Source organism: Quercus lobata, chromosome 2 (assembly GCF_001633185.2).
Source record: "Quercus lobata isolate SW786 chromosome 2, ValleyOak3.0 Primary Assembly, whole genome shotgun sequence".
Lineage (NCBI taxonomy): Eukaryota > Viridiplantae > Streptophyta > Magnoliopsida > Fagales > Fagaceae > Quercus > Quercus lobata.
The window spans coordinates 32714177-32725090 of NC_044905.1; the positions used below are offsets into that span (position 1 = coordinate 32714177).

Here is a 10914-nt window from a genome sequence, read left to right on the forward strand (position 1 = left end):
TACATTAGATATTTGCGAATTATTGCAAGTTATTCTCTGTTACCTTACTATGGATGTATCTAAGGCTCTATTTGTTTTGAAGTAAAATATTTTCAAATGCATGTAAAATGTTTTCTTGAAAACTTTTTCATTTTATAGTGTTCGATTGTGTAACTGAAAATAACAAGAAACCATTTTCAAGTGTTTGTTTCACATAAAAATGATTTTTTTTTTTTTTCCCAAATCTCACATCCCAACAAATCCCAACATCCACCACCAAATCGGCAAAACCCAACCCACCACCATTCCATCGACCACCCAAACCACAACCAAATCAAAACAAACCCACCCACCACCATTCCACCAACCACTCAAATCCACCTATTGGAGACAAAGAAGAAAAGAAAAGGAAAAAAGAAACAACTTGCCAACCACTCATCACAACCCACAATCCTAGCTACCATCATGTCCCAACCACCCAACAAAAATTCATAAACCCAACCTAAAAATTGAGATCGAAATGCCCACACAACACCAAAAAAAAAAAGTAAACCCACACAACAAAAAAGAAAAACCTAATCAAAGAACCAGTGGGTGAGCTAATGAAGGTGGAGATAGAGCTCATAGGGGTGGAAACTAACAAGAAAAAAGGAAAAGAAAATAAGCTCAAGAAGTTCAAACTTAAGAATAGATGTGTAGAGCTAATCACGATGGAGGTGAGGCTGGTGATGGGTGGCATTGACGATTGCATTGGTGGCCAGTGATGAGTTGCTTGGTAGTCTGTTTGTTGGAGAAAAGGGCTGGTGGTGGGCTAAGTTGTGGAGAGGAAATTGAGAGAGCGTGAGAGTGAGAGAGAGGCAACTAGCAGGGGTATTGAGACCAAGAGAGCACAACAAGGGTAAAATGTTTTACCAATATTTCAAGTGTAAAACATTTTACACAGATTTGCATTGGTTAGTTTTAGAAGATGAGAATGAGGTTTGGATTGAAGAGGAGGCAGCAATGGGTAAGGTGGTTGAGAGGTATTTTGAGGGCATTTTTACTTCCTTAAATCCTTTGGGTTTTGAGGAAATTCTCGATGGTGTTCTTCACACTGTCACAGTAGAAGATAATGTGGGAGTTGCCAGTGATTTTCATGCAGATGAGGTGTTTCAAGCTCTCAAACAGATGGCCCCACTCACGACACCGGGTCCCGATGGTATGTCACCTATTTTTTATAAATCTTTTTGGCATATTGTGGGTAAAGATGTCAAGGAGGTTGTACTTAATGCTTTGAATTTAGGTATCATTCTCGAATCTCTAAATACCACATATATTGCTCTTATCCCTAAAATTAAAGATCCGAAAAAGGTGGTTGACTTTAGACCTATAAGCCTTTGTAATGTTATTTATAAACTTATTGCTAAAGTGGTTGCTAACCGTTTGAAGAAGTTTTTAATCCAAACTATTCCAAATTCTCAGAGTGTTTTCTTGTTGGGGCGTCTCATTTCTAATAATATCCTAGTAGCTTTTGAAACTTTGCATTATCTCAAAAGAAAGACAATCGGTAAATTGGGGTATATGGCTCTCAAGCATAATATGAGCATAGCCTACAACCGAGTTGAATGGGAATTCTTGGAGAAAATTATGCATCACTTGGGGCTTGATGAAAAAATGACCTGAATTATAATGTCATGCATGAAAACGGTCTCTTATTCGGTTCTTTTAAATGGGCAGCCTGTGGGTAGCATCAAACCTTCAAGAGGTTTACGCCAAGGTGATCCATTATCCCCCTACTTATTCTTATTATGTGCCTTGGGTTTATAGAGTTTACTCCAAAAAGCTGAAGCTAATGATGATATCAGAGGTGTAGCTATTTGTAGAAATGGGTCTCAAGTTTCCCATTTATTTTTTGCAGATGACAGCGTGCTTTTTTGCCATGCTACGGAAGCTGAGTGTCAAAGAATATTGGATGTATTGGCTATCTATGAGAGGGGTTCGGGGCAAAAAATTAATCGAGAGAAGACCAATATTTTTTTCAACTCAAATACTCAAGCCTAAGTGAAGTTTCGGATCCAAGCTCTATTGGGGGTTCCGGCTATTCGTCAGTATGAGAAATACTTGAGGTTGCCAGCTCTTGTTGGTTGGACAAAGAAACAAAAGCTTTGTCTACATCAAGGAAAGAGTTTGGAAGAAGTTACAGGATTGGAAGGAAAAACTCTTATCTCAAGCCGGAAGGGAAGTTCTTATAAAGGCAGTGATCCAGGCCATCCCTACCTATACCATGAGTTGTTTCAAGCTCCCTAAAGGCTTGATAAAAGATTTGGAGGTTCTAACTCATAAGTTTTGGTGGGGATATGGGGATGGTAGTAGAAAGGTTCATTGGGTCCATTAGAAGAAACTTTGTCAAGATAAGGATATTGGTGGTATAGGGTTTAAGGAGATAGAAAAATTCAATGATGCGTTGTTGGCCAAGCAAGTATGGAGGATCATAAATAATCCAAATTCCTTTTGTCATTGAGTATTTAAAGCAAGATTTTTCCATACTTGCTCAATTTTGGAGGCAAAGGATTCGAGCACGGGGTCATATGCTTGGAAGAGTATCCTTAGTGCAAGAGATGTGATTCAGAAGGGGATGGTGTGGCGTATAAGGAATGGGCAGAATGTTCAGATTAAGGAGGATAGGTGGTTGTCGGGTAGCCCTAGGAGTTCCATTATCTCCCTTTTGCCCACTGTTGCAACTGAGACAAAGGTTCAAACTTTGATTAATCTGAAGTTGGGAGTGTGGAGAGCTAACCGTGTTAGTCAACTCTTCTTGCCGCAAAAAGCAGCTTCCATATTGGGTATTCCTCTAAGTTGTTGTCCTCCAGACAAAATTAGGCTGTACCCCTTCAGGTGTTTTTAGTGCAAGTAGCACTTATAAACTCCTGGCCTCTGGGGTGGAAGACAGCCAAGCAGAAACTTCAAACCAGTCTGCTTAGAAACAGTTTTGGAAGGCAGTATGGGGGCTTCGGGTTCCTAACAAGTTTAAGCATTTCATCTGGCGGGTGTAATAACGCTCTTCCTACTATGAGTAATCTGTTCCAGAGAAAAATCATACCATCTGATCAGTGTCCAAGGACCCGTTGCATGCTATCTAGTCATGCAGAGAAGTGGAAACCGTTTGGAATTCGCCCCATTGCTTTAACCAAGCCAATCTCCCCCGTCCCCAAAGTTTTAGCGACTTACTCTCCCTTTTTTTGCAGGTTACGGAGGACTATAGAAAGGAGGTGTTTTCTATTGCAACGTCGCTGTTGTGGAACCGGCGAAACACCATTCACTTCGGTAGACCTGTGAGAGCTATGGACCAAATTCTATCAATGGCAGGAAACTTGCTGCAAAATTTTCTAGCAGCCCAACAGAGTGAACTAGTCATCCCACCCCCACCTACATTGCAACATTGGACCAAACCTAACTTACACTATCATAAAGTCAACTTCGATGCTGCAGTGTTCAGGGAGGCACATTTGGCTGGTATCGGTGTCATTGTTCTAGACTGGAGAGGCGAGTTTGTTGGTGCATTAGCTTCCCCAATGTCGCTGACTCACTTCGTTGCTGAAATGGAAGCTCTAGCGTGCCGGAAAGCTGTCGAATTTGCTACAAAACTTGGAGTACAAAGAGTGATTTTTGAAGGGGACTCTCTTTCATCTTACGGTATCGTCATAGAAGACATCCGCAGACAAGCTTTGGTGTTCGAGGCGTGTGTATTTGCCCATACTAGTCAAGTTTGTAATTGTGTGGCTAATGCTATTGCAAAAAAAGCAAAAGCTTTTAGGAGTGCTCAGGTCTGGTTGAACTGTTCACCTGATGACATAGTGTCCTTGCTTTTGTTTGATGTTCACTGAACTATTGTTTTTATTCTATTCAATAATAGCCCAGACTTATAGTCTAGTTTCTAAAAAATAAAGAAAATATTTTACTTTTGACTAAATATTTTAGTGCAAAACAAACACTATTAAACTATGAAAATATTATTTTCATTGAAACAAGTACAGCTTAACTTATCATCCATTCTTTTGGATGAATTGATCATTTACACAAAAATAAGTGCTACATCCACAACATTTTCACAACAAATTATATATTACAAGTTATTATTAGTTCTAATTTGAATCAACAACTTAAAATTACTTTTTTGTCCACTTATAAAAATCAATAATCCACCACTTAAGATTTGTTATGAAAATATTGACACTACATTTCTCTTTCATAAATCATCCAAAACAAAAACAACAAATGAAAACAGAGACAATCTCGGCAGTGAAATGGAGAGGAGCCCAATTCGAATTACTTTAAAGGAAAAATAAAAAGGTTAGACAGCTCTATTGGGTGCAAGTAACATATCTCATCTTAGTGAATCCAATAACATTGTTCCCTCTTAACACTACCTAATCATAACCATAATTAAGACCGTTGGAAACAATGCAAAGCAACCCGCATTTAAATAAATAACAAAACCAACACATTAAAATGTAGAATTACAACTAAATATACATGGCACTAATCAATCTGCAATATATAGAACACATTACCAGGTCGCTAAAAGCAAACAGATCCATTTAAATTAGCCATATATGTAGTAAAAACAAGTACTAGAAAGAAAAAGAAAAACCCATAATAATCCATGTTGTGAGCCTGAAGACGATAGAAAAAAGAGGAAGAAAACAGGGTTCTTGCCAATCATGGATAGCTAACCAGATATTGTCAGCTAATTGAGAACGCAATAATGTTTGCCATTTCAGTCCCTCTTCTTATCCTTCAATGGTCCTCTAGGAATCTTGCTCAAAACCTTTGCATCAAAAACTGCATACTGCTTCTTGAACTCAGCATGTGCCTTCTCAGCAAATGAGTCCACTTGGTCTTCATATTTCTCATAGAGCACTGGCAGTGTGTGTAGCAAAACAAATGCTGCAACAAAGTCAAGAGATGATGTGTTAAGAGCTAATACTTTCAAGATAAGACTAATTCATGCATATGGCAACTCATTAGCCATTACCTATGTAGAACAAGGTCAAGAAGTTGCACCAGTTCCCCACAATAGACAAAACCCACAAGCCAGCAATTGCCTAATTTATCACATCATTCAAATATAATAAGTCAATAAAAACCATTGATGATATAGTATAATAGCTAAAAAATATGATTCTAACCAAGATTGCTATATATGGAACTTAAGAACCATATGCTTGAACAAAACAAATGTAAGTGCAATTCTACAAGGAACTCTCATGTTGTCCAAGAGATAATTAATAATGCAAACTATCAATAAGTACATGAAATTTGGAAATGAACATACAGAGAGGAACTTCTTTAGGTCTCTTCCGGATGCTATATCCCGCAGAAAAGCAAAAGCATTGTTGATCTCAATCCTCAATGCAGTGGCAACCTGAAGAACAGGCTCCTCTGGGATATGGAATTCTGGAATGTGTGGACGACTCCTAAATGAACAAATGGAAGAAATGAGAACTGACTAAAAAAAATGCAAAAATTGGTATAATTAAACGAGCGCAAAGACAGCAGCCTCACTTGTTGATAAATGCAGCTGCGTTGGACCACAAGAACAGAACTGCAAGAGACAGAATCAAGATGTGGCAAACGAGAGTTAACAGGTGGTATTCAAGCAATTCAAACAGAACCCACATAGCAGTTGCACCACCCAGCACTCCCGCTGAGATCTTCTTGTTCCTCCACAAGAAAACATCAGCAGCTGCAGCATAAAAATCATCACAAATACAAACCCATTAGAAACATCGGTATGCCTCGAAATGAAATTACTAATTCTTAACTCACATAACAGCAGTTAGAATCATATATTAAACCTAAAACAAGAGAATAAAAATTAAAATTAAAAAAAAAAAACATAATTATTAAAGCTTCATTGATTATTATTTCATATAATAACCCAAAAAAAAGTTTAAGAACCTTATTCACAATATAGATTAATCAAATCCATAAGCTTCAATCCGAGAGAAAACCAGATCTAGATCCAAAGTGATCGAAGCAAGATCTAAAAGAAAAATTATGCAATTCCCAACACCGATTTAGGAATACTTCAAGTTTGGCTGTCTAAAACAGACGAATTGGGATCTGATATAACCGTTCACAGCCTAACCTGTTCCGAGATTCCACTACTACTACCACTGCATTTTCTCAGCAACCAAACAAATCCAAATCGAAAATGACATATAAAAAAAAAAACAGATCGCATTTGAAGCATTCTCATCCAAATTTCTTCACCAGAAACGAAATTTAAATCAACAAAATATACAAACAGATACGATTCAAATTCAAGCACAATTTCGAGAAAGGAACCTACGTTTGCCACCACCGAAAACCTTGTGAACCGGCCTTTCCCTCCCAAAGAGCCTGTAAATCTTGTTCTGCATCGACGATGACGATTGTGGTGGCGAGCTAATATTCATCTTTTCCTTCTCTCTCTCTCTCTCTCTCTCTTTCTCTCTCTCTCTCTCTTTCTCCTTCTCCTTCTCCTTCTTCTTCTCGTCCTCCGAATCCGAAGACGAATCATCGTGGCCACGGATCGTCCCCGCTATCTTCTCCAACAGCGACTCCTTCTCCTCCACCTTCACTTCCTCCTCACGGTGTTGACGATGCTCCTCCGCCATAGCTATTTCTCTCTCTCTCTCTCTCTCACTCACGCAAACCCTACCGTTTCTTTTTGAAAACCCTAACCTTTTCTCGTTTCGAAACGTCTCGAAACTGAAGAGAACGAAACTATTAAAGTACAAAGCTACGAAAATTCCCTCTGTGAAAATTTCTCTCTCTCTATCAGTGTCTTCGCTCTATAAAGTAGGGAAAGACGTTATGATTGATTTAATCTGGGCCGTTGATAGCTCCGGATCCGAACCTGGAGGCTTTGCTATATTTTTTTTTTTCTTTTCTAGGGAAAAAATAGATATGAATGGTAGTAACATTTTTATAGGCCCGAGGCTAACGGCGGTTTGATATGACGGATCCTCCGAGGGAACACGTGGCGAGAGGACAATCAACGATGTGTTTTGAAACCGGGGTGAATGAGGATAAGAGGAGAAAGTCACAAGTAGTGCAGCGGTGTACAAATGACATAATAGAGTCTTGGATCTTTCGACACGTGGCGAAACTGGGCCCGGACGATTATGTCGTATACACTTAGCGATTAAGTAAATACTAATAAATTATAATATAATATTTATTATTGAGCAATCAAAATATTTTACTGTGTGCGTTACTACAAAGTTTGAAGTTTGGATTAGCGTATGTAAATCTGTTTAGTTAATAAAAAATGAGACAAGAGTTTTGTTTTTTTGAGCTAGCCTAACTAGACTCATGCACACATTGCATGCGATAAGACTAGTAAATAATATTATTATAAATTTATAATAAATACTAAAAATATTTATCACACCGAAAATATGACTAAAAATTACTATGGATAAAAGGAGTAAAAATAAATTTTCAATTAACTAAAAAAGAAAATGTTCAAGACAGAAATTTTTCATTTTTGTTTTACTCATTGAAATAATAAATTGTGATCAATATAATATAGATCCATCATGAATATTAATAATTGTGAAAAAAATTATGAAAATTTTTTTGAAAAAAAAAAGAAAATCAAGATATTCGCTATGGCAAAACCCCACCTGTAATTTCAGTATCTACAAAAACTTTTAGTGCACCAATAGAATCTGGAGATTCTGGACCGGCATGGCTCCTATATTGCTTGGTTGAAAATTAGTCCGGGCTATCGTATCAGGTGATGCCTGGTGCCACAATTTGAAATAGGTCCCGCTTGATGTTGACAGATTTACGTTAGGGAGGGTCCAATCAGAGAAGTAAAACAATATAAAAAGAATAAACTCCTAAATTATTATTATTATTATTTTTTTTTATGAGTTGGGTTAGTTACCTAAAAGAAGAAAATGAGCTTTATCAAAAAAAAAATGAGCTGGGTCATTCAGAAAGTCCAACTTGATTAGGAAAGAGATTAGATGGGTTGTAGCAATAGAGATCCTAAGTACGCAGAGAAAGTCGGCAATTTTTTTTTTTTTTTTTTTAATTTTTGAGGAAAAGAAACTCGGCAATTTTTTTTTTGAGTGAAAAGAAAGTCGGCAATTTTTTTTTTTGAGGAAAAGAAAGTCGGCAATTTAAATTGTCTCAAAACATTTATATTGCACATTGATCTATTCCTCCTTACTGGTAAAAGCCAAAAAATAGTTTACTTTATTCTCACCACACAACTTTATCATGGACCTCCTAACTAGTACTTTTCTTTTACAGCTGTAAGAACCAACACTGCAGCAAATTGTTCATATGAGACACATGATTTTGATTAAATTATAGTGATTAGTGATTAGTGATCATCATGCTTGCTCTAAGAATTAGACACAGGCATCACACTTCAACAAAATGTGCCAATCACCCAATTGTGACAGCCTAAAAGGCCTTAGGGACTTGGCCTCATCTCTATAGACTACATGCACATGGAAGCACAAAAGATGTGAACCCTATCCATACCCATTAGGGTGAATTCTAATTGCCAAGTCCAGAAGAGGTTTCTTCTCGTGGGCCAGCAAAGACATCAAATTTCTTTTAGTTCTAAATATAAACCTCCAAAATGGGCAAGGAGGGACAACAACTTTAAGATAAAAGGCATCAAAGTTCCTAACCTCAAAAGTTTTAAATAAGTAGACCGGCAAAAAGTCATGGATATTACAATGTTTAAACTTAATTCAAAAGAAGATTCAGAAACATTGACAGATTTAAATGGACCTACATCCTGCTGTGTGACAAAAGCACTCATCTAAAAGCATACGCATGCATTTGCGTACAACCACAACATTTAAACATTAGCCCATAGTAGGATAAAAGGGAACAGCAAAAAGTACAGAGCAACTACTTTTAACAACCCAGAATTTGAGATCTGCAATACTTAGGGATAGTAAATGCAGTGCAAACTGTAAAGAAATAACTTATGCTAAATTATTCTGAAACTATCTTTTGCTAAGTTACTCTCTGATTGGGTGCCAGCAAATTAAATTTAAGAATAGGAAGAAACTAAACTTTAAAAGAAAAGGGAAATATTAACCAACTTTTGTTCTCAGAACAAAAAAGGTTGATCAATTAATTTTGAAGTTAGCATGCAGATATATTGATAGAAGAAGGAAGCTGAGGGAAATGTCTGGAAGAAGAGGGGGAGAACTTTTATATAAAGTTAACACGATCATACAATTGGGGAACAATTTGCGCTTACAGGCAAAGTTGTATCCTCATCTTGCCCCTATGCAGGAAATCATGAGATCGGATCCCTCCATAACTTACCACCTTACATCTCACCAGTAGATGCTTCAACTAGAAGGCAGAGTAAAAGTAGTTGAGAAGGTGAAGAAAATGGATGAGAAGAAGTTAGGAGAGGTATAAGCATGATGGAAAAAATGACAGATGAAGGTCAAGGCTAAATGGAAGCACTTGAGATAACTTTCTCTATTAAATGAAATAATATTTATTTTCATTGGTTGGCATGTCAGTTTTCCATTTCATCAACTCAACCACCATGACAATGCCAAGAGAGAAGGCCTCACTGATGGAATTGGCCGGTGGTTTCTTAGAAGTGAAGCACAAGGAATCAAATTTTGAAAATTTGTCTTGAGACCTTTTACAACAAATAAATTTACATGCTTTTTTGTTTTATAGTCTTCATGTGTCACATTAACTAAAAATATGTAGCATAAAAGTAGCATATGTTGCACAATGCTGGCTGGTGTATGTTAGGATAATCAAGTGGTTCTTGGCAACTACTGGAAAAATCTTATTAGTCTAGGACCAAAACTTGAAATGGTTCAAAGGTTTAACTCAGTGCTAGAAATTGAATATGAAAAAAAGGAAAAGATAAGATGTTGATATGCAATAGCTAACTAGATCTTAAGATAACCTGTCGATGGCAACTACCATTTTAACTATGGTTCCCCTTTTGGAAAGCATTTTTCTCTGGAAAGCACATGAAGTTGAAATCACACAAAATGAGGAAGAAAACTAGCAAAGCTAATAGAGTCTCAAAATGATGGGGCAACATGTTTTATATTTGTACCAATATAAGGGCGATGTCCTAAAATCATTTAAAAATCATCATTTCTCAAAACCTCAAGTAGGCTAGGGATATAAATTATTTTAAATTCCTATCATTCACAAAACTTCTCGAGTCATTAGCATTTCAATATGCATGCTGAAGATAAAACTTCAAATAAGTTTTAAGAACAGAAATAGTTTCTCATATATTCCATACAAGAGCACTATTTGGAAATGACATTACAGCCCTTTTTTTTTGGATAAATGAGCAATCTTATCCAAAAACACCAAGTAACACCAAAAGGCTTACAGGGAACCAAAACAACAAAGAGAACCAAAAAACAACCAGCCAGCAACCGAGCTAAGCTAAAACAGTTATAGGCACTCTCCACAACCAACAGAGAGTTTCATTTATAACAGAATTATTAAATCGTATGCAAGCTAACAAACTAGATCTAATGCCAAAGGTGATAGCCTTGAGAATTTCAACCTTTGTTCTAATTTTTACGTGGTGCACCCTTAAATCCCTGTCAATCCACACCTGGTAAACTAAAGCTGCCCAGGGTAGCCTGCAAATTGTTTTTTGGAGAATCTTCGCGACCTGATTTATAACAGCCCAACTTTCTTCTAACCAATCTTCCACTTGCCAATTTATAAAACATCTAAGAATTTCCTTCCAAATCCTTCTAGTGATAGAGCACTAAAAAATAAATGGTTCTGAGACTCAAGCCAACCCTACTCCTGCAGTAAACACAAAGAAGATTGCCTTGGTAACCCCACTGAGCCAGCTTTTCTTTAGTGGTCAGTCTGTTTCTCACTGCAAGCCAACTTATGAAAGCATGCTTAGGAGCAAAATGA

The 10914-nt window shown here is 37.0% G+C and overlaps 1 protein-coding gene across 1 annotated transcript; it reads right to left on the reverse strand.

Annotated features, from left to right (window-relative positions):
• Positions 1 to 4415: 4415 nt before the first annotated feature.
• On the reverse strand, positions 4416 to 6887 carry LOC115975371 (reticulon-like protein B1). The gene is made up of 5 exons (XM_031096128.1): positions 6314 to 6887; positions 5524 to 5704; positions 5294 to 5435; positions 4994 to 5063; positions 4416 to 4905 (listed from the first exon to the last, which is right to left on the reverse strand). Exons 1-5 carry the CDS (start codon positions 6618 to 6620, stop codon positions 4736 to 4738), a joined length of 870 nt encoding a protein of 289 aa, XP_030951988.1. The 5' UTR covers positions 6621 to 6887; the 3' UTR covers positions 4416 to 4735.
• Positions 6888 to 10914: the final 4027 nt, after the last annotated feature.